This window comes from Plasmodium chabaudi (genome assembly GCF_900002335.3).
Source record: "Plasmodium chabaudi chabaudi strain AS genome assembly, chromosome: 4".
Classification (NCBI taxonomy): Eukaryota; Apicomplexa; class Aconoidasida; order Haemosporida; family Plasmodiidae; genus Plasmodium; species Plasmodium chabaudi.
In genome coordinates this window covers 750,338-775,854 of record NC_030104.2, presented here as the reverse complement: position 1 = coordinate 775,854, position 25,517 = coordinate 750,338, and the positions used below count along the sequence as shown (strand labels likewise).

General features: G+C 24.5%; 5 protein-coding genes across 5 annotated transcripts; all 5 read right to left on the bottom strand.

Annotated features, from left to right (window-relative positions):
• Nucleotides 1-1,474: 1,474 nt before the first annotated feature.
• PCHAS_0420100 (CIR protein) lies at nt 1,475-5,427 on the bottom strand (the record flags this gene model as incomplete). Its single annotated transcript, XM_016800065.1, has 3 exons — nt 1,475-1,861; nt 1,965-5,276; nt 5,413-5,427. 3 exons carry the CDS (start codon nt 5,425-5,427, stop codon nt 1,475-1,477), a joined length of 3,714 nt encoding a protein of 1,237 aa, XP_016653354.1.
• A 2,465-nt stretch (nt 5,428-7,892) lies between these two features.
• On the bottom strand, nt 7,893-9,444 carry PCHAS_0420000 (CIR protein; the record flags this gene model as incomplete). The annotated part of the gene is made up of 3 exons (XM_016800064.1): nt 7,893-8,024; nt 8,117-9,286; nt 9,427-9,444. The coding sequence occupies 3 exons, from the start codon at nt 9,442-9,444 to the stop codon at nt 7,893-7,895; spliced, it is 1,320 nt and encodes a 439-aa protein (XP_016653353.1).
• Nucleotides 9,445-11,972: 2,528 nt separating this feature from the next.
• Nucleotides 11,973-15,251, bottom strand: PCHAS_0419900 (CIR protein; the record flags this gene model as incomplete). The annotated part of the gene is made up of 3 exons (XM_016800063.1): nt 11,973-12,455; nt 12,567-15,098; nt 15,237-15,251. The coding sequence occupies 3 exons, from the start codon at nt 15,249-15,251 to the stop codon at nt 11,973-11,975; spliced, it is 3,030 nt and encodes a 1,009-aa protein (XP_016653352.1).
• Nucleotides 15,252-17,720: 2,469 nt separating this feature from the next.
• On the bottom strand, nt 17,721-20,210 carry PCHAS_0419800 (CIR protein; the record flags this gene model as incomplete). The annotated part of the gene is made up of 3 exons (XM_016800061.1): nt 17,721-18,065; nt 18,177-20,057; nt 20,196-20,210. 3 exons carry the CDS (start codon nt 20,208-20,210, stop codon nt 17,721-17,723), a joined length of 2,241 nt encoding a protein of 746 aa, XP_016653351.1.
• Nucleotides 20,211-22,612: 2,402 nt separating this feature from the next.
• PCHAS_0419700 (CIR protein) lies at nt 22,613-24,853 on the bottom strand (the record flags this gene model as incomplete). The annotated part of the gene is made up of 3 exons (XM_016800060.1): nt 22,613-22,879; nt 22,991-24,700; nt 24,839-24,853. 3 exons carry the CDS (start codon nt 24,851-24,853, stop codon nt 22,613-22,615), a joined length of 1,992 nt encoding a protein of 663 aa, XP_016653350.1.
• Nucleotides 24,854-25,517: the final 664 nt, after the last annotated feature.

Genomic DNA, 25,517 nt, shown 5'->3' with positions numbered 1-25,517 from the left:
ATAATAATTATTAGAATTAATATTGTTCTTGTTGGTAATGCTAATTTTAGTATTACTGCATCAAATCGTACTTAATTAAATATTATAACATTTCATTTTAACTTTTATTCATACGTTTCTAATATTATAACATGTTTAAGAATATGCATAATAGACATGTACCCATAAAATGGATTAAATAAACATAATATGTTTGTTAATATTTATAAAGTTTATCTATTGTTACGATGATTGCTAGTGTTATACTACTGTATGTTACAACGTTTCAATTAATGCACTCGATAGAAATACATTAAATCAATTAAAAAATATCCTTGGTTCATTGTTTTAAAAAAATAATTAAAACATATATATGTAAAAGCATTATTTAAATTGCAGTTTTATTAATTTATATATTCATAATAGCAACCAGATATAATTTCAAACATATTAATTGGAACACCAATTTTCCATAGTATTTGCATTAATATATAAATTGTTTCCTGAATTAAGCAATATTTCAATTTTTAGTTAATGATACAATATTATTTTAACATATATATATTTATTCTATAATAATAGCACCAATTCCATATACCAAAATTTTTTGAGCTATTATTAAATTTATTATAAGCACCAAACGTTATTTATATGCTTACATTTTTTCAATTAACTATTTATAATATATTTCCAATTTATACATACTTAAAAATTATGAATTAAAAAATTATTATATAACGAATATATTATTATATCATTATGATAATAAATTAAAGCGCATAAAGCAGCATGTATTAATATTAATTAATTTTAATATAATGTAAATGAAATACAAAAGATAATAGTAACTACAATTAAAATTTCAAAAAATATTGTATATTAGTGCAATTTTTATTGTATTATTAAAAATGCTAGATGCATAATAATATTTTATAGACAATGTTATATTGTCGATTCTCGATTGATACTCCATGCATCTATATTTTATGACTATTTATTATATGTTGATGATATGTTTAATTAATCTTAAAAATGCACATATTAATATGAATATATATTGTAATGTATACAATTGTTCCAATTTAGCCATCTTATAATTAATGCCCAACCTCATATATAATGCTATTATTACAGTCCAGCTAGTATAACATAATTTAAATTAAAATAATTGTGATGAAAATTAGAAATTTCATTAAATAAAATTTTCATCTAATAAAGAAACCTACTGTGTTATTCATAGTTTAATGTAGCCATAGGTTAACAAGTCTTATATAATAGATAATAATGGGCCTTATATATAGTTAACCAATAATTATCAATGCAATATAAAATGTAAAGTTACAATATTGCCACATTTAATATATACGAATGAATTATATTGAAACATTATAACATATGGAAAAATGCTATACACCCCCTTTCATATTTTATATTGTCTTTTAAATACGAAGGCACATATTTTTAACACCAAAATAAAAGTTAATTAAATTTATTATTATATAGTGCTTCCTTTTCTTTTATAGACAAAAAAAATTAACAAAAAAAATAAATTAATAAATAGAATAGGATTGGCCTGCATAAGTTTGTATATATTTAATAATGGATTTTTTTTTCCATCACCTGGATTTATAACTGATTTTGTATACTTTTTTGTATATCCTGAATTTATAGTTATATGTGTCTTTTGTTTTTCATCCCGTGAATTTATCTCCATTTTTATTGATTTGTTCTTATCATCTGAATTTACAATTATCTTCTCTTTTTTTTCCCTATCAATTGAATTTATAAATGTCTTTTCCCTTTTCTTTCCATCAACCAAATTTATAACTTTTTTCGTGATTTTTTTTTTCTTCGAATTTTTTCTCGATCCAAATGATAAATACTAAAATAAAACGAAGAAAAATATTATATATTTCTTATAGTCGTAATTGCGCACTGATGACATTTTTTTAAAACGATATATTTAATAGTTGTATATTATTTACCTTATACATAATTGCTAAAATAATGAATATTGAAATTCCTATAATACCAATACCTATTATGCCACATTTTTTATTTGATCCTATACACCATATTGATGATTTTTTGTTCATTTTAACGTCAGTCCCAGTTTTGCTTCCATCCTCTGTGTTTGAAGGATTTATACCAGAATTTGGTAATGTAACTTTATTAACTACTTGCGTATGAATTCCTCCTTCGTCATTTGAATCAGATTGGTGATCTGTGTTAGGCGCACCTTGTTGAATTGCCCCTTGGGGAACTTGCATAAAGTTAGATTGCTTGGGAGGCAATGATGCTTGTGTGCCTGATGAGGTAACTGGTGGAGTTTGTGATGATGATGTAATTGGTGATGATGATGTAATTGGTGATGATGATGTAATTGGTGATGAGAGTGATAATGGAATTGGCTGCGAAGTTTGTGATAATGGAATATGTGATGGTGGTGATGGAGATGGTGATGGAGATGGAGATGGAGATGGTGATGGAGATGGTGAAAAATTTTGTGGTTGCTTAGATGTATCTACTCCACCCTCTGAACTATTAGATCCAATATCTGAAGCTCCTGATCCACCTCCCGAACCTTCTTTATTGGCGCCTTTACCTCCTGTTCCACCATTTGTATCTATCGATTCACTACTTGAACTTCCTTGCTTATTATCTGTACCTTGATGCTGATCGATTTTCTTATTTTCGTCTGCTTCATGATTTACTGTGACACCATTAAAATTTCCTTCCCCACTTTTTCCAGTGCCTGCATTATCTTTAGTATCTCTTGGTCCATTATTTATATCGTTTGGCGCATCGTTCCCACTGTTCTGCACGCTTGGTGCAGTGGGCGCCCCACTCCTTTGATCTCCTGACCCTTTTTCTTGACTTGGTGGTTTGGGTTTTGTTGGTGAATTATCCACATTGTCTGCTTCCTTTGGCGTATTATTTGTTGATTTTTCCCCTGAACTTCCTAACCCACCATCAATACCTCCCTGTTTAGTATTTTGACTTTGAGGTTGATTGGTTATATCGCTTGATGGATTTGTTTTATTTCCAGTGCCTGAATTACCTTGGGGATTTCCTGCTCCGTTCTGTGTACCTGGTGGTATATCAGATCCACTGTTTGGCATGCTTGGTGTATTTTTTGATCGATGTTCTTGATCATTCGATCCCAATGCTTGGTTTTGTGTTTTTTCGTTTCCACTTTGCAGTTGAGGGTTTAATAATGATCTATTCAATTGATTCATTGGTGCTGGTGCATCTTTTTTTGAAGTACCCTCTGAGTTTTCTTGTGTAATATGTTGGCTCGATGATTGATCTCCTGTATCTCCTGATCCAGTTGTTGGAACATTTGTTAAATCTTCAGAAGCGGCTGATCTCTGTACTCGAGATGATTGCTTTGATGTGTCATTTTGTCCAGGCGGCGTGCTTATTGTTGGTGACATAGTTGTCGAAGTTTTTGTACTCGTCGGTGTTGTAATTGTTCCAGGTGTTGTGGCCAGTAAAGTTTTTGATGGATGCTGCAATTGTGCAGGTGGTGATTTTTCTGATTGTAGTTTTGCAGGCAGTGGTTGCATAGATACTGGTTCTATGGGTTTGGGTTTTTCATGTGGGGGTTGCACGGGTTCTGTTTTTGGAGATGTTTGCCCAAATGCTGATTCTATAGTCTTTGGTGTTGAATGTGTTGGGGTTGTACTTGTTGGTGTTGTGCTTGTTGGTGTTGTAGTTGATGATGTTGCGCTTGTTGGTGTTGTAGTTGATGATGTTGCGCTTGTTGGTGTTGTAGTTGATGGCGTTGTGCTTGTTGGTGGTTTTGATGCTTGCTGTGGCTGTAATGGTGTTATTTTTGTAGACGGCGATTGTGAATATCCTGGTTTTCCAAGTGGCTGTGTTATTGTAGGTGCCGATTGTTCTTTATTTTTTTCAGGTTTTTTACTTTCCCCAGGTGTTGTATTTTTTTCAGGTGGATTACTTGTTTCATGTGTTGTAGATGATGAAGTTTTTGATGGATTTGATGATAGTGCTGGTGGTGCAAGCCTTGATTTTTCGGGTTCTGGTTTTGCAGGTAATGGTTGTGCTGGCGGTGATTGTACAGGTGGTGGACTTGTTGGCAATTGTACCTGTGTGGGATCTACCGGTGATGATTTTCCTGGCGATGCAGATCCTGATTTTTCAGATAGTGATTGCGCAGATTCTGATTTTGGAGATTTAGGTTGTGGAGGATGTTGTTCTTGTTGTTCTTTCTGTGGTTCTGCTGGATTTTGAGATGTTGGATTTGAAGCGGTTAGTTTTGCAGGCGTTGGAATTGTAGGTGTTGGTTTTGCAGGTGCTGGCTTTCTAGGTGCTGATTTTCTAACTTTTCTTTTTTTAACTACTGTCTTTGCGGGGGCTGGTTTTGAGTGTTGTGTTTTTTTTGATGGTTGTGTTTGTTTTGATGGTTGTTCTAGCTGTAATGGTGGCGGTTGTGGAATTGATTCTGAAAATGATGATGTTATTGGTTCAGATTTTTCATGTTGTAGAGCTTTGAGCCCAAGTTTTGGGCTTTTTTCGTCCGCCTTTATGTGTACTTGTTTGCATTCTTTACAATCAAATCCAAGTACAGATCCTTCATTTATTCTCTTTCTAGGACTAAGTCTTTTAAAAACATTATGTATATCAACTTGAGTCTGAGAATTTGAAACACTCAGAACAAGGGATTTTTTATATTGTTCAAATGCTGCCTTTAAATTATTTAATAAACTAAGATATGAGTCGCACGTGTTGATATGATTAAATAGAGATGTATACTTATTATGTAAGAAGGTATAATCTCTTTTCATTTTATCCATGTTAAGATTATTTTTTGAATATTTCAAACTGATATAACATACTTCTTGAAATAACAGATAAAATCTTCTCATATACACAATATGGGAATCCTTCAAATGTTTTTTTTTCTCTATTAAGGATTTGTAACTATTAAATTTAGGCAATTTAATTAAATAATTGTTATAAAAATCAATTAAAGTTGATGAACTATAACTTTCTATATTAAACAATCTATCACCTAGCCACATCATAATGTATTCAACATACTGGTTGTCATCATTTTCACGTTTAAGTGTTTCCTGAGGGAGATTGAATAAATCATGAAATAAATGCAAACACAGAACATACATTCCTTCAAGATCATTTTTACATCTATGTGATTTTGATTTATTATCGTAAGGACAATCCTGCACGTAAGGCCCATTTTGCGAATTTATCACATCCAAGTCAGGTTTTTTATCCTTAAAAGCATAATCAGCTTTTCGAAATGCTTTGCACTAATAAAATATTAATAAAATTTAATAAAAATATACATTAATGGAAAATTTATTAAAATATAATTTAATAATAATATATAGGAAATATAATGTGTGCAATAAAGAAAATATTTCTATTTAAAAATAATTTATTTACCACTTCGTGATGCATTGTGATGAAATTATGTTTTTAATTTACATATTAAATGGTATCATATCATTTTTATATACAACTTATATACTACACCAGAATAAGTTATACAATTGCATGTCTTTCTATATAAAATTGTCTGCGATTAATCATATTATTATTATTGGTTTTAAATTAGTATATAATGCAGTATTGTATGGGGAATAACTTTTTGAAAATCTTTGATCATATGCATAATATCACTATTCCTATTAAAATTTTATATACAGCATTACACAAATCTATATAATCTTGGAATAAGAATAAATGATGTTCATTTTGATATAATAATATATATAATTGTATTTGTAGGTTTACACATGAGAATAAATATGCATTATATATGAGTTTTAATAAAGTGATTCCAAGCTTATATAACTGTAAAAATATAAAAAATAAGAAATAATTTATTACTATAATTAATAAAAATGTATTTATATTTCATTATTTAATATAGTTTATTGATATTTGTTATTATTTTGTATGGGATGTTACATCTTTTAATAATAGTTCTAGTAAATATAAAACACATTTTTATTTAAATTATAATGTTTAAATACTGACTTAGCATTATTTATTTTTCTAAATGTATTATACATAATTTGCACATCTTTTTAATTTATCCATATTAATTAAAAGCATTTTTTATAGTGTGCAATAACTTTGTTTTTAGCCTAACACTCCTTTATACACAAATGCATTTAATGAATTGTATCGAGTGATATTTTATGCATCTTTGCAAGTTTTTAAAAAATAAGTAATACATAATTAGATTTATCGAGGTAATTACAAACTTAAATAAAACCCCATATATAAATTCAATTTAGAATAATCGTTTGTATATATTATACTTTTCATTCGTATTAACAAACACCAAATAAGAAAACTTATTATAATCTATAGAACCAAGTAAATGAAATTGTTTTCATATATTTTACTTTAAATCATTTACTTTCTTAATTTTATAATTTATTCATATATTGGTTTAATAATCAGTTATTTGGAAATGAATATAGCATGAGTTTACCTTTTCTTGTGCATATTTCTGATAATAATACAAGAAAATGTTATATATTGGATATTTTCTAATAAAATTATATTTATTTAATAATAGGAAAGTGTTCATTTTAAGTAAAACTATAGAATATTAACATAACTATTAATAGGATTAATAATATATGGATTGGTAGTGTTAATACTAATTTTATCACATTAAAAGCATATTAACTAAAAATTATATTAATTAATTTTTCATTTTATATACTTTTTCAGTATTTTCATAAGATAAATAATATATATTCATGTATTTGAACCAAATAAAATAATATAGTTTTCGTATTTAATACGTTTATCTATTGTTATCATGATTGTTGCCATTATACCACTGTATGCTACAACGTTACAATTAATGCACTCAATAGAAATACTTTAAATCAATTAACAAATTCCATTGATTCATTATTTTAAAAGAAATAATTAGAGCATATAACTGTAAAGGCGTTATTTAGATTGCAGTTTTATTAATTTATATATTCATAATAGCAACCAGATATAATTTCAAGCATATTAAATGGAACAAGTTTTTTTCATAGTATTTCTATTAATATATAATTACATTATTTTCCTGAATCAAGCAATATTTTTATGTTTGATCAATAATACAATATTTTATATGTATATATATTAGAATAATAACCCTAATTCTATATACCTAATTTTTTTAATTATTATAAAGATTATTAAAAACAATATATATTTAAAAATATTATTAATATGCTTATATGTTTCATTTTATATAATTTAAAATATGATATATTTCATAATTATATATATATATATATATATATATAACTACATACCATAAATGCTGATGCGTTGTATAATATTATGCTTTATTCCAAATAAACAAATAATATGAAACAATCAAATACAAAAAATAAACATTATTTATATTAAACTTTAAATAAATTTTTATGCATACACTATAATGTATTTTTGATGCAAATATATACATTAAGTATAATCACAAATTAACATAGTTTAATAAAAAATTTCACATTAGTAATAGAAGTCACATAAAATATTCATGTTGTGTTTTAATCATAGCTAAATTAAAAGGATAAATAAAATATGGGTATTATATTTTATGGAATATATTTCCTCATAGACATATAATATTAATATTCATTTTGTGTCTGTCTTATAATACTTTTCATCTCGATGTTTGAAATATTGGAGTATGGCATGTATATTTTTTTATAATGCATTATTATATATTAAATTATTTTTTCTATTATAATTACATTTAGTAAACTTTCATAGGAAAATAAATATTATTAAATTATAAAAAATTAAATAAAAACGCGATCCAGAACCTGCCATATATTCTTTCTCTATATTTTTCTACATACTTAATACTGTCATTTTCTTATCAACTCAATTTATAATTATTCCGATTGATTCTTTTCGATGAATGCATTTGTAACTTCCTTTTGGGCTTTCTTTTCATCACATAAATTTATAACCTTTTTCATGTTTTGTTTCCTTTTAAACCTTTTTCTCAACTCAGGTGCTAAATACTAAGATAAAAGCAGTAAAAATATATAATTAATTGCTTTTTTATGCATGCATAAAATATGTAGTAATGCATATTTTTTAACTTTTTATTTACCTTATACATAACTGCTAAAATAATGGGTACTGCAATAGCTATAACTGAAAATACAATTGTTTTGTATTCATTAAACATATTTCCTGAATATCCTATTTCCGATATAATTTCTTTTACATCGATTTCAGGATTATCTGTTTCAGTTTCTTGATCATATGATGTAAGGATAGAATTTATTGGTGGATCATGAGCTTCATCTGTTTGCTCATTATTTTCGGAACTATCTTCAATAGATGGATTTGTTGGTTCGCTTTGTTGTGAAGGTTGTGACGGTGGTAGTGGTAGTGATTGTGATAATAATTGTGATAGTGATTGTGATAGTGATTGTGATAGCAATTGTAATACAGATAGTGATTGTGATAGTGGTATTTCTAGGTTTTCTTTTTTTTCTCCTTGCTTTGAAGGTGATTGTGGTTGTTGCGCACCTTGAGGATTTGATTTAACACATCCTGAAGCATTGAAGTCAAATTCTTCAATTTTTTTCGCAAAATATGAATTTTGTCCACCTGTAGTTGTAAGATTTTTAAGACGATTTTTTAAATTATTTTTTATTTTTCTATTTTCATTAAGAGCATTAGTTCTAAAGTTTTCATATATATATTTTAATTTGTCCAATAAATGCAAATATGAATCACATCCAGAAATACTTTTGTAAAGGGATCTATATTGATTAATACAATAGGTAGAATTCTGAGGAAGTTTCTTACTTCTGGCACCGTTTGCTCTATAATCTGCAATTGTATTACATATATACTTAAGTAACCTATAAAGTTCATGTATATGCCTAAGATTAGCATTTTTCATCCAATTCGAATAAAATAAAAGCTTCCAATAATCAAAATTTCCTACTCTATTCTTTAAATATTGATCATAAGCATCATTTAAAGTAATGCTATTTGCTTTTTTTTCGTCTTTTTCTTTGACTATACTAAATAATTTATCGCCTAGCCACATCAAAAAATATTTACCATTGTCGTTATTTTTATGTGCTCCTAATTCCAAAAATAAATACGTTGTTATAGCAGAAATATAATCCTCATTTGTTTCACATTTTTTAGCTCCATTTTTTACATGGCAATATTGATCGTATCTTCTATCTTTATTAAATTTCGTCACATCTACAATATTTTTCTCGTTCATAAACGCATCAGATTTAAGAATTGCATCACACTAATAAAATATTTATAGAATTTCATAAAAATATGTATTAATGCAAAATTTATTGAAATATAATCGAATATGATTTATATACAAAACAAAACCAATAAATAAAGGATAGACGCGTTTTATTTTAAAATAAAATTATTTACCAGATAATGGTGGTTCATTGTAATGGGATTTTCTTTAATCTATATATTGGTATAATATAGTTTTTATATAAAATATATATACTACAACTAAATAGGTTAAGCACTGGATCGATTCCTTTATATAAATTGTCAGTCATTAAATGCACTATTAGTAATATTCTCAATAATAATATGAATTTTAAATTAATATACAATAATATAATGAAATAAAACTTATATTCACCTTTATTGCAATTTAGATGAGTATCCTTATTTTGTGATTTGTTTGAAATGTTTTTATCATATGTGTAATATTGCTATTCTTAATAACATTTGGAATAGCTTCGTTGTATAATTTTGTGTAACCTTTAAATTAGTTTAAATAAAACGAATCTCATAACAATTATATATTTCACATGGAGGATAAAAATATATTTTTTCGTTTTTTTAATAAAGTAATTTAAAAAAGTTGTATTAGTATAAATATTTAAAGAACCAAAAATAAATTGCTACCCGAATTGTTCAAAACATGATTGTGTCTCATCGTTAGACACCCTTAATGCACTTATATAAGTTACTATTCCTCGTGGCATATTGATCTTTAATATGATTTTCAATAAATGAAAAGACATTTTTTTATTTAAATTATAATATTCAATAAATAAATCAATATTATTGTTTCTAATTAAATGATATATTGGGTGCATTTATATTTAATCAATATATATATTATAAACACATTTTAGAATATACAATAACCTTGTTTATTTCCTAGCACGTCCTTATATATAAATATAATTAAAGAATAGTTATGGGTGCATATATTATTTAATTTTTTAAATTAAAAAATATAATATACAAATTAGGTTAATCGACCTATTGCAACTAAAATCATGGAAATTAATTCGTTTTTGGAGAATAGTTTGTATATATATAATGCATATTATTATTTTCATTCTTATGATCCATTTAAAATATAAATGTTCAAAAAATATTTTTTAAACATTAAAGCAAATAAATGTAAATGTGTTCGTACAATTTAATTTTAAAATTCCATTCATATTTTGTTTGGAATAATGAATTAATTTGAGAAACAATATAATATGAGTTACCATTTTAGGTACAAACTTATACTTATAACTTAAAATATATTACTTATTGAATATTTTATAACATAATATTAGTTAGTTTATAATGTAAACATATTACTTTTAACGAATATTATGAAATTATTATTATATTGATTGGCAAGTCTAATACCATATCACCATATTAAAGAATACTTAGATAAAAATTGTAATAATTAAATTGGTTTTGCATGCATACAATTTTAATTTTATCATACATTTAAGAACATATATAATGAATTTATTTCCATATAATGTATCAAATAAACATAACATATTTTTCGTATTTAGTAGCATACTAATACTTTATTATTACTATTATTATTCTTGCTGATATACTATGGTATGCTACAATGAGATACTTAATGCACCCAAGGGGAATACTTTAATCCAATGCATAATTTTTTTGTATTCCATTGTTTTAATGTATAATATATTTAAAATATAAATTTATGAATTCTTATATATATAATACCCTAATATAAATGTTATTAGTCCAAAGAAAATTAATTATTATGCACCTTTTCGATAAAATTAACATTAATATTTAATTATATGATGTTTCCACAATAAACAGCATTTCAATATTAGTTATTGGTAATATATTTTACTAATTTTTATGTATAAATATATAATAATTATTATAGTTCTATCTATTATATTATTTATAATTATTCGAACAAAATATGATATGCATTTTATTAATATACTTGTATTTTTTCTTTTAACTATTTTAAATATAATTTATTTATACCTCAAAACTATAAAACTTAAAAAATATTGTATTATGTTCAATTTTTATTGTGTTATTAAACATGTTAGATGCATAAACCATATTTTATAGATATTGTTGTATTATCGAATCTCAATCGATGTATATATGCATCTATATTTTATGACTATATGTTATATATTGGCAATATTTATAGTTAATATTACAAATATGCCCATTAGCCTAAAGGTATATTATAATGTAGACAATTATTCCAATTGAATCTAATTATATAGTATATCTTCATATATAAGATTATTATATTGTTCAATTACCAAAATATAATTTAAATCCAAATAATAAAGACGCGCATTATAAGTTTCACTAAATAAATTTTTCATCAAATAAAGAAACATATTATGTTATGTATAACTCAATATAGTCCCTGATTAACAATTTTTACATAATAGGCAATTATTATATAGTGAATATATATATTATATTTATGGAAAAAATTTTATGTGGCCCCTTTCATATTAATGGCGGTATCCCTTTGTTGTTGGATATTTAGACATCATCTCGAGATTAAACATACGGTTTGGTATATATATTTAATCACCATTTACAAAAAAAAAATATTACCAAATTATAAAAATTCAATATATATTTTGACTTTATAAAATATGAGTTAATATTTATTATTCGACTTACTATAAAAAATTGTATTTTCATTTATAAAAAAAAAAAATTAACAAAAAAAATAAACTAATAAATGGAGCAGGATTTGTAAATATATGTTTGTATGCATTTAATGCTGTTATTTTGGGGGGTGAAGATTTTATACTATGTATCGTTATATTTTTTTCATCATATGAATTTATAATCACTATCGTTGTTTTTTCTCCACTATCTGAATCTATTATTGTTTTTACATTTGTTTCTTCATAATTTGGACTTATAATTGTATTTGTAGTATTTTCGTCATCAATTGGATTTATAATTGTCTTTAAAGTCATTTTTACATCAATTGGGCTTATAATTGTATTTGAAGTATTTTCTCCACCAATTGAATTTATAACTGTCTTTAAATTACTTTTCCCATCAATTGGACTTATAACTTTCTTTTTCCTTCGTTTTCCATCTTGTGAATTTATAATTTTTTTTACCATTTTTTTCTTCTTCGAGGTTTTTCCACATCCATAATATAAATACTAATATAAAAATAGTAAAAATACATAATTATTTGCTTTTTATATATCACAAACTATGTAGTATTTATATATTTTTTAAATATTTTATTTAGTAATTGTTTTAATATTTACCTTATACATAATTATTAAAACGATAGGTATTGAAACAGCCATGAGTGCCATAATAGCTACTTTATATCCTTCAAATTTAAATGACAGCAGTTTTGCTATATTCCCACTTAATCCCATTACATTATTTCCTGGTTCACCCACTAGCTTTGATAAAATACCATCCGAATTTACTGGGGTTTCTTCAGTAGTTTTTGTTGATGGTGGTTGCTCTGCTTTTTTTTTTTGTGAAATTTCAGGTTCTTTTTCTTGACCATTTACTACTTGAATTTTGTCAATTGCAGAATTTAATTTTTGTATAATTTTTTGATATTTGGGAAAATTATCATTAATATCATTAATCTTAGATGTTACCACATCGTGTATATAATCTTCAACCTTAGTAACAGCACCATTAAATAGTGAGCTATATTTTTTGAAAGTATTTATAGAATAATCTTTAATCTTCTCGAAATTTGATGATTCACTCTCTGAATTTTCTAATGGTAGAGAATCTGAAGGTTTTTGGTTTTCTTCCATTGATTTTTGCATATCTGCTGGTTGGGGTGATGGAGAATCTGGGTTTTTTGTTTTAGGAGGTTCTTCTTGATTTTGTGATGTGAAATTTGGTAAATTTTCCTGTTTAATTGGTTTTTCTTGATCACTTCCAGTGCCTGAAAAATTATCATTTGAATCTACTGCTTTATTCTCAGGTTTTAATGACATTTTTTTATCAGTTTGCTCTGGCAAATGAGATAACGGTGCACCCTGTTGCGGTTGTGGAGGTGGTTCTGGTAATGATAGACTCCTTTTTGATCTATTTTTTGGGATTGTTGAATGATTTACATGATTCTCTGATGCACTTCCCATGTTTTTTGGTGCGTCTTTAGCATCTGGTGAAACATGATTATTATTTGGTGACCCTTCTTGAATCTTTTCTGGCGATTTTGACAATGTTTGAACTTGTGTATTACCATTTTGTGGAATACCATATGTTTTATGTTCTGGTACTGTAAACTCGGGTACTGTAAACTCTGGTATTGTGAAATCTAGTACTTTAAACTTTGGTGCTTTAAACTCTAATACATTAGGTTCTGGTGCTTTATGCTCTGGTAGTTTAAGTTCTGGTAATTGAGGTTCTGGTACTTTATGCTCTGATGTTTTATGATCTGTTACTTTAGGTTCTGGTGATTGGCTTTCCTTTATAGTAGATTTTTCCGCATCATTTTGATGTCCTTTATTCTTTTCTGCATCATTTGTGGGCTTATTTGATTCACCCTTATTACTGTTTGCTTCATCCTTTTCAATTTTTGAATCATTTGATGAATATTTTGGCAATATTTGAACTTGTGCGTTTCTTTTTAGTTGAATACATGATGTTTTAGGCCCTGATGTAACAGGTTTATTATTTGGTGGCCTTTCTTGAAGCCTTTTCGACGATTTTGACAATGCTTGAACTTGCGCGTTTCTTTTTCTTGGAATGCATGGCACTTTACGTTTTGGTTCTTTAGTTTCTGGCGCCTTAAGTTTTGATGCTTTAGGTTCTTGTTCTTTAGGCTCTTGTGCTTTAGGTTCTTGTTCTTTAGGCTCTTGTGCTTTAGGTTCTTGTTCTTTAGGCTCTTGTGCTTTAGGTTCTGGTGATTGTTTTTCCTTTATAGTAGATTGTTTCGCATCCTTTTGAGGTTCTTTATTCTTTTCTGCATCATTTGGGGGGGTATTTGATTCACTCTTATTACTTTTTGCTTCATCCTTTTTAATTTTTAGATCATCTGGTGGGGGTTTTAGCATTTTCTGTCTCTTTTTTGGTTTATACTTTCTCCCAGGTCTCTGATATATTACATGTAATAGTTCACACCCTTTACTTTCAAATTGTTGTTCTGGATGATTATTATTACTATTATTTATTGGAGGAAAATCTGAAAAAAAATTGTTAGCATTTCCATTTTTGGGAAATTTCTTAATAATTAAGCTTTTATATTCATCATATTTTTTTTTTAAATTAGTCAATAATTCAATATATGGATTACATTTAAAAGCCTTCGAGTTAATAAAATAATACTTTCTAAAACAATTATGATCAAACACCTTAATTTTGTTTAGGTCTAATTCGGATTTTTCACTTTCCAACAGCATGTTACATATATTAGTGAATAAATAATAAAATTCGACCATCAAAATAATATTGCTATCCTTCAAATGCATTTTATTATCCAATTCGTACCAATAATTAAAATTATCATTATGATTAACTAAAAACTCCTCATAATACTCATCTAAAGTGAAGAAACCTTCATTATTTGCCTTACGGAATTTGTCAGCTAACCACATAAAAACGTACTCATAATATTGATTAACATTATCTTTACTCCCATTTGGTTTGTTATTCAATTTTGGCAATTCAGCAAGTAAATATTCGCATAAAGCACCAATTCTATCATAATTAGTATTACATTTTCCATTAGGACAATATTTTTTGTACAAGTTAGAGGTATTAAATAGTGTTTCGTTGACATTTCCCTTGGTAAAAAGCTTATCAACGTCAACAAATAATTTGCACTAATAAAAATTTTAAAAATTTAATAAAAATATGTATTAAAGAAACTATTATTAAAATGAAGTTAATGATAATTTATAGGCATTATAACATTCAGAAGTATAAAAGGAAAATTTTTTATTTAAAAAAATAGTATTTACCAATTTTGTGTCCATTATAACAGTGTATTGTTTTAATCAGCAGACTAAAGAATATCATATTAGTTTATATATATAATATACCATAATGTGTGATATACTTGTGTTCTATATATAATTATTATATACAACTAAGCTTATGCTATATTTTTAAAATATAAACTAATATAGAATAATAATGCAATAGCATTACTAAAATAAATATGCTTAAAACATTTTAGATTTTATATATATGCAAAATATCATGAATATTAATAATAAACGGAATATTCGTATTATATTATCAGTTTAAATAAGTATATATATTATATTTATATTTTTTTACACATATATGAAGCAAGTTTAGTGTGTGTTTTAATAAAGATGTTCAAATTATTAGATGCTGTAAATATATAGAGAACTAAGAAATCTAATATTAGTAAGATTATTAAAAGGTATTTTATTTCATCATTTACATGCTATTAATACATATATTAGTTATTATTCTCTATTACATATTGCAACTTTTAGCATTCATTCTAATAAATATAAAGTAAATTATTTATTTAAATTATAATACATAGAAAATGAGTTAAATTGTTCCACTTTATAAATAGGCCATATATAATGGATACACCGTTCTATTTATCTATATTGTTAAAAAAACCATTTAAAGTGTGCAATAACTTTATTTACATCCAAATATTTCTCTACACATAAATTTTATTTATTAGCATTTTATAGATATAATTTATCTATCTTTATATATGTTTAAAAACATATAGAGCACGGAATATAAAACTATTCAATATAATTAAATTATAAACAAAGCATGATATATAAAGATTTTTTAAAAAAGTATTTAATATATATTATTCTTTTTCATATATATTAACTATTTAATATAAAATAAATGCTAAATCTTATTTAAATTATAAAATAGACTAAATTTGATGATTATAATTCCATTTACTTTTAATTGGTACTTTTATAATATTAACATAACTTTTGGTTAGTTGGTAATTATAAATTTTAAAAACAACACATCGTGGGTTACTATTTTAGGTTCATATATATATATATAGCCTTAAATATATTATGTATTGAATATTTTATAATATAATATTAGTTATTTTATAATGTAAATATATTATTTTTAACGAACATTATGGAATTATTATTATTTTGCTTGTTAGTGTTAATTCTAATATTAGCATATTATAAAAATACCAAATAAAAAATGTAATATTTATTGATGTTTTATCCATACAATTTTAATCTTATCATACATTTAAGAATATATATAATGAATTTATACCCATATAGCATATCAAATTAACATAATATATTTGTTCGTATTTAATAATATATTAATCTAATATTATTATTATTGTTACTAATGGTATACCACTGTATACTGCAATGAGATAATTAATGCACTCAAGAGGACTACTTTAAACAAATTACTAATTTTCCTTGTTCATTGTTTTAAAGTATAACGCTTTATAACATACATATTATTTCTAATAGCAATATATTTAAATATAAATATACAAGGTTGTGCATATATAATAGCCTAATATAAATATGATTAGTTCAAATAAAATTAATTATTATTTTACTTTTCAATAAATTAATATCTAATTATATAAGGTTTCCACAATAAAACAATATTTCAATATTAGTTACTAGTAGAATTTTTTACTATTTTATATGTATAAGTATATAATAACACTAGTTCTATCATCATATTATTTATAATTATTAGAACAAAAAATGATATGAAATTTTATTAATATACTCATATTTTATATTTTAACTATTTTAAATATAATTTATTTATACCTCAAAACTATAAAACTTAAAAAATATTGTATTATGTTCAATTTTTATTGTGTTATTAAACATGTTAGATGCATAAAACATTTTTTATAGATAATGTTGTATTATCGAATCTCAATCGATATATATGCATCTATATTTTATGGTGATATATTATATATTGGCAATATTTTTAGTTAACATTAAAAATATACCCATTAGCCTGAAGGTATATTATAATGTAGATAAATACTCCATTTGAATCGAATTATATATTCATATATAAGATTATTATATTGTTCAATTACCAAAATATAATTTAAATCAAAATAATAAAGACGCGTATTATAAGTTTTACTAAATAAAATTTTCTTAAATAAAGAAGCATATTATATTATGTATAACTCAATATAGTCCCTGATTAACAATTTTTACATAATAGACAATTATTATATAGTGAATATATATATTATACTTTATGGAAATAATGCTATGCATTCCCTTTCATATTAATAGATATATCCCTTTTTTGTTGCATATTTAGGCGCCATCTCGAGATAAAACATACAGAGATGGCACATATATTTAATCAGCATTTACAAACCAAAAATATTATAAAACTATAAAAATTTAATATAAATTTTGACTTTATAAAATATGAGTTAATATTTATTATTCGATTTATTACTATAAAGAAATATATTTTCCTTTATAAACAAAAAAAATTAACAAAAAAAATAAATTAATAAATGGAGCAGAATTTGAAAAGATATGTTTGTATGCATTTAATGATATTGCTTGGTGAAAGGATGATTTTATACTTTGTATCATTATATTTTTTCCACCAATTAAATTTATAACTGTCGTTGCAGTATTTTTTCTATCATTTGGATTTATAACTGTCTTTAAAGTCCTTTTCCCATCAATTGGGCTTATAACCTTTTTTGTCCTTCTTTTTTCATTATTTGAATTTATAATTTTTTTTACAATTTTTTTCTTCTTCGAGGTTTTTCCACATCCATAATATAAATACTAACATAAAAATAGTAAAAATATATAATTATTTGCTTTTTATATACCACAAACTATTTAATAATTATGTACATTTTAAATATTTTATTTAGTAATTGTTTTAATATTTACCTTATACATAATTATTAAAACGATAGGTATTGAAACAGCCATGAGTCCCATAATAGCTACTTTATATCCTTCAAAATTAAATGACAGCAATTTGCTTATATTTCCATTTAATCCCATTATATAATTCCCTGGTTCATTCACTAACTTTGATGACATGCCATCCGAACTTACTTGGGTTCCTTCAGTACTTTTTGTTGGTTGTTCTACTTTTTCTTTTTGTTGATCATTTACTGCTTGAATTTGGTTTTTTGGAAAATTTATCGTTTGTATAATTTGTTGATATCTGGTAATCTTATCAACAATATCACTAATCTTAGACAATACTATATCTTGTATATAATCTTCAATAATATTAACGGTACTATTAAATAGTGAACTATATATTTTGAAAATTTCTACAGAATAATCTATAATCGTCTCGAAAATTGATGATTCAATCTCTGAATTTTCTAATGATAGAGAATCTGAAGGTTTTTGGTTTTCATCCATTGATTTTTGCATATCTGTTGGTTGGGCTGATGGAGAATCTGTGTTTTTTGTTTTAGGGTTTTCCTCTTGATGTTGTGATGTGCTATTTGGTAAATTTTCCTGTTTAATTGATTTTTCTTGATTAATTCCAGTACCTGGAAATTTATCATTTGAATCTACTGCTTTATTCTCAGGTTTTAATTGTATTTTTTTATCAATTGGCTCTGGGAATTGAGGTAATGGTACATTTTGTTGCTGTGCTTGAGGTTTTTTTGATAGTGATATATCCCCTTTTGATATATTTTTTGGGGTTGTTGATTGATTTACACTATTTTCTGATATACTCCCCATGTCTTTTGGTGTGTCTTTAGCATCGGATGAAACAGGGTTATGATTTGGTGACCCTTCTTGAATTTTTTCTGGCGATTTTGACGATGTTTGAGTTTGTGCATTACCATTTTGTGGAATATCCGGTGCTTTGGATTCTGGCACTTTAGGTTCTGATGGTGGGTTTTCCTTTATAGTAGACTGGTCCGTATTCTTTTGAGACCTTTCATTCTTTTCTGCATCACTCGTGGTTTTTTTTAATTCACCCTTATTACTTTTTGTTTCATTTTTTTTAGTTTTTGAATAATTTGATGAGGATTTTGATCCCTTCGACGGTCTTTTTGGTTTGCGTTTTCTGCTAATTTGCCGAAAAAAATCGTGCAATTCTTTACATCCATTACTTTGAAATTGTAAATTTGGCTGATTATCATTATTATTTATTTCCGGACAAGTTAAAGAATTTACAGTATCATGTTGATCTTTTGGAATTTGCTTGATAGCTAAGTTTCTATATTCATCATATAATTTTTTTAAATTAATCAATAATTGAACATATGGATCACAACTAGAAAACTGTGAGTTAATTAAATCATAGATTTGATAATAATTATAATCAATCATCATAAATTTTTTTGTTTCGAGTTTGGATATTTCATTTTCCACCACTGCTTTACATATATTCATAAATAATTGATAAAATACAGACATAATAGAAAGATTACTATCCTTCAGATATTCTTTATTATCCAATTTTCCCCAGCAATTAAAATGACCTCCCTGATTAACTATAAACTTTTCATAATAATCATTTAAACTGAAGGAAACATCATGAGTTATGTTAAGGAATTTGGCAGCTAGCCACATAAAAACGTATTCATAATTCTGATTAACATTATTATTATCCCCCTTTTGTTTATCATCATTTTTTGATAATTCTTCAAGTAAATATTCACACAAGGCACCAATTCTATCATAATTAGTATTACATCCTCCTTTAGGACAAAAATTTTTATACGAGTCATTAAATAGTGTTTCATTGACACTTCCCTTGGTAAAAAGCTTATCAACATCAATAAATAATTTGCACTAATAAAAATTTTTTAAATTTAATAAAAATACGTATTAATGAAAATGCTATTAAAATGAAGTTAATGATAATTTATAGGCATTATAACATTCAGAAGTATAAAGGGAAACTTTTTTATTAAAAAAAATTATATTTACCACATTTTTGTCCATTATAGCAGTGTATTGTTCTAATCAGAAGACTAAGGAGCATTGTGCTAGCTTATATATATGATACACCATAATAAGTGATATACTTGTCTTCTTTATATAATTATTATATGCAATTAAGCTTATATTACATTTTTAAAATATAAACTAATATAGAATAATAATGCAATACTATTGCTAAATTAAAATTTGTTTAAAGCATTTTGGGCTATATATATAATACATACATGAAAATATCATGATTGTCAATAATAAACAAATAGCCACATCATATTATCAATTTAAATAAGTATACATATTATATTTATATTTTTCCACACATATATGAAGCAATTTTAATATGTTTTTTAATATAGATGTTCCAATTATTACATACCGTAAATATATAGAGAACTAAGAAATATAATATTAGTAAGATTATTAAAAGGTATTTAATCTCATAATTTACATTCCATTAATGTATATATTTTAGTTACTATTCTCTATTATATATTGCAACTTTTAGCATTCTTTCTAATAAATATAAAATAAATTATTTATTTAAATTATAATACATAGAAAATGAGTTAGATTGTTCCACTTTATAAATAGTCCACATATAATGGATACACCGTTTTATTTATCTATATAGTTAAAAAACAATTTAAAGTGTGCAATAACTTTATTTACATCCAAAAATTTCTCTACATATAAGTTTTATTTATTAATATTTTATGGATGTAATTTATCTATCCTTATATAAGTTTAAAAACTTATAGAGCACGGAATATAAGCCATTCAATATATTTAAATTTAATAAAAAACCTTATATATAAAGAGGTTTTTAAAAAGTATTTAATATATATTATTATTTTTCACACATATTAACTATTAAATATATAAATAAATGCTAAATCTTATTTAAAATTATAAAGTAGACTAAACTTAATTATTATAATTCCATTTACTTTTAAATTAGCGCTTTTATAATATTAGCATAACTTTTTGTTAGTTGGTAATTATAAATTTTAAAAACAATACATCATTGGTTACTATTTTAGGTTCATATTTATATGTATAACCTTAAATATATTATGTATTGAATATTTTATAATATCATATTAGTTAGTTTATAATGTAAACATATTATTTTTAGCGAACATTATGGAATTATTATTTCTTTTCTTGGTAGCGTCAATTCTAATATTAGCATATTATAAAAATACCAAATAAAAATTGTAATATTTATCGATGTTTTATGCACGTAATTTTAATCTTATCATACCTTTAAGAATATATATAATGAATTTATACCCATATAGCATATCAAATTAACATAATATATTTGTTCGTATTTAATAATATATTAATCAATATTATTATTGTTGTTACTAATGGTATACCACTGTATACTGCAATGAGATAATTAATGCACTCAAGAGGACTACTTTAAACAAATTGGTAACTTTCTTTGCTCATTGTTTTAAAGTATAACGTTTTAGAACATACATATTATTTCTAATAATAATATATTTTAAATATAAATTATTTATACCTCAAAAATATATAATTTAAAAATTAATAGTGATTAATCTAATATTATGTCTTTATAGTAAATAAATTGAAGTATATTGAACAATTTCTATTATTTGAATTTAAAGCTTTAGCATAAATATAAAGAAAATGATACTATATATATAATCAAAAACTAAAAGGATAGTATGACATATTTAAAATGCAATTTTTATTGTGTTATTAAACATGTTAGATGCATAAAACATTTTTTATAGATAATGTTGTATTATCGAATCTCAATCGATATATATGCATCTATATTTTATGGTGATATATTATATATTGGCAATATTTTTAGTTAACATTAAAAATATACCCATTAACCTGAAGGTATATTATAATGTAGATAAATACTCCATTTGAATCGAATTATATATTCATATATAAGATTATTATATTGTTCAATTACCAAAATATAATTTAAATCCAAATAATAAAGACGCGTATTATAAGTTTTACTAAATAAAATTTTCTCAAATAAAGAAACATATTATGTTATGTATAACTCAATATAGCCCATGATTAACAATTTTTATATAATTGACAATTATGATATAGTAAATATATGTATTAATATATGCAATATAGACATATATTTTAATAATATTGGATTAATATTAACCTCAATATATATATTATACTTTATGGAAATAATGCTATGTATCCCCTTTCATATTAATGGCTATATCCCTTTTGTGTTGAATATTTAGACGTTATCTCGAGATAAAACATACAAAGATGATACATATATTTAATCACCATTTACAAAAAAAATAATGCCAAATTATAAAAATTTAATATAAATTTTGACTTTATAAAATATGAGTTAATATTTATTATTCGATTTATTACTATAAAGAATTATATTTTCTTTTATAAACAAAAAAAATTAACAAAAAAAATAAATTAATAAATGGAGCAGAATTTGAAAATATATGTTTGTATGCATTTAATGATGTTGTTTTGGGGGAGGAAAATTTTATATTTTGTATCGTTATATTTTTTCCACCAATTAAATTTATAACTGTCTTTTCAGTATTTTTTCCATCAATTGAATTTATAATTTTTTTTACCTTTTTTTTCTTCTTCGGTTTTTTTCCACATCTATAATATAAATACTAATATAAAAATAGTAAAAATATATAATTGTTTATTTTTTATGTATCACAAACTATTTAATATTTATGTATATTTTAAATATTTTATTTAGTAATTGTCTTACTATTTACCTTATACATAATTGCTAAAACGATGGGTATTGAAACAACTATGAGTGTTATAACAACCGCTTTATATCCTTCAAATTTAAATGACATCAATCTCTTTATATTATCATTTAATCCTATTACATTATTTTCTGGTTCATTCATTAGCTTTGATGATACATCACCCAAACTTCCTGTTGTTTTTTTAGTAATTTTTGTTGATTGTTCTACTTTTTCTTTTTGTGATTTTTCAGGAGATTTTTGGTGATCATTTACTGTTTGAATTTGGTCTTTTGGGAAATTTATCGTTTGTATAATTTGTTGATATTTGGTAATCTTATCAACAATATCACTAATCTTAGACAATACTATATTTTGTATATAATCTTCAATAATATTAACGGTACTATTAAATAGTGAACTATATATTTTGAAAATTTCTACAGAATAATCTATAATCTTCTCGAAATTTAATGATTCGCTCTCCGAATTTTCTAATGATGGAGAATTTGTGGTTTTTGTTTTAGAGGGTTCGTCTTGATTCTGTAATGTGAAATTTTGTAAGTTTTCCTGTTTAATTGATTTTTTTGGATCACTTCCAGTATCTGGCAATTGAAATAACGGTGCATCATGTTGCACTGGTGGCGGATTTTCTGGTAGTGATATATCCCCTTTTGACATTTTTTTTGCGATTTCTGGTTTATCTACATGATTTTCTGATACACTTCCCGTGTCTTTTGATGCGTCTTTACCATTTGATGAAACAGGATTATTATTTGGTGACCCTTCTTGAATATTTTCTGGCGATTTTGACAATGTTTGAACTTGTGTATTACCATTTTGTGGAATGCCTGATGTTTTAGGTTCTAATGATTGGTTTTCCTTTATAGTAGATTGCCCCGTATTTTGGGGGAATCCTTTATTCTTTTCTGCATCCTTTTTAATTTTTAAACCATTTGATGGGGATTTTAATATCCTCGGTTTCTTTTTTGGTTTACGTTTGATTCGAAGTTTGTAAAAACGTAAATGCAACTCTTTACACCCATTACTTTGAAATTTTAATTGTGGTTCATTATCTTTATTATTTATTTCCGGACGAGTTAAAGAATTTACACTATCATGTTGATCTTTTGGAATTTGCTTGATAGCTAAGTTTCTATATTTATCATATATATTTTTTAAATTAATAAACAATTGAACATATGGATCACAATCAGAAAAATCCGAGTTAATTAACTCATATATTTGACAATAATTATGATCAATCATCATAAATTTTTTTGTTTCTAGTTTGGATATGTCATTTTCCACCACTGCATTACATATATTCATAAATAATTGATAAAATACAGACATAATAGAAATGTTACTGTACTTGAAATGTTTTTTATTATCAAATTTTCCCCAACAATTAAAATTACCGTCATTATTAGCTATAACCTCATCATAATACTCATTTAATGTGTAGGAATGGTCAGGAGTTATCTTGAGAAATTTGTCAGCTAGCCACATAAAAATGTATTCATAATCCCGATAAACATTATGTTCACTACCCTTTTGTTTATCGTCAATTTTTGGCAATTCTTCAAGTAAATATTCACATAAAGCGCTAATTTTATCATAATTAGTATTACATCCTTCTTCAGGACAATATTTTGTATACGTGTTATCAAATGTATTTACATTGCCAGTTCCCTTTTTAAAACTCTTATCAACATCAATAAATAATTTGCACTAATAAAAATTTTTTAAATTTAATAAAAATACGTATTAATGAAAATGCTATTAAAATGAAGTTAATGATAATTTATAGGCATTATAACATTCATAAGTATAAAGGGAAAATTTTTTATTAAAAAAAATTATATTTACCACATTTTTGTTCATTATAAGAGTATATTGTTCTAATCAGCAGCCTAAGGAACACCATATTAGTTTATATATAGAATGCACCATAATGTGTGATATACTTGTATTCTATATATAATTATTATATACAACTAAGCTTATGCTATATTTTTAAAATATAAACTAATATAGAATAATAATGCAATAACATTACTAAAATAAATATGCTTAAAACATTTTCGATTTTATATATATGCAAAATATCATGATTATTAATAATAAACGAAATAGCCACATTATATTATCAATTTAAATAAGTATATATATTATATTTATATTTTTCCACACATATATGAAGCAATTTTAATGTGTTTTTTAATAAATATGTTCCAATTATTACGTGCTGTAAATATATAGAAAATTAATAAATCGTATATTAGTAAGATTATTAAAAGGTATTTTATTTCATCATTTACATGTCATTAATGTATATATATTAGTTACTATTCAATATTACATGTTGAAACTTTTAACACTATTTTTAATAGATATAAAAGAAATTATTTATTTAAATTATAATACATATAAAATATGTTAGATTAATCTATTTTATAAATATTCCATATATAATGGATACACCGTTTTATTATCTATATTGTTAAAAAAAAATTTTAAGTGTGCAATAACTTTATTTACGTCCAAA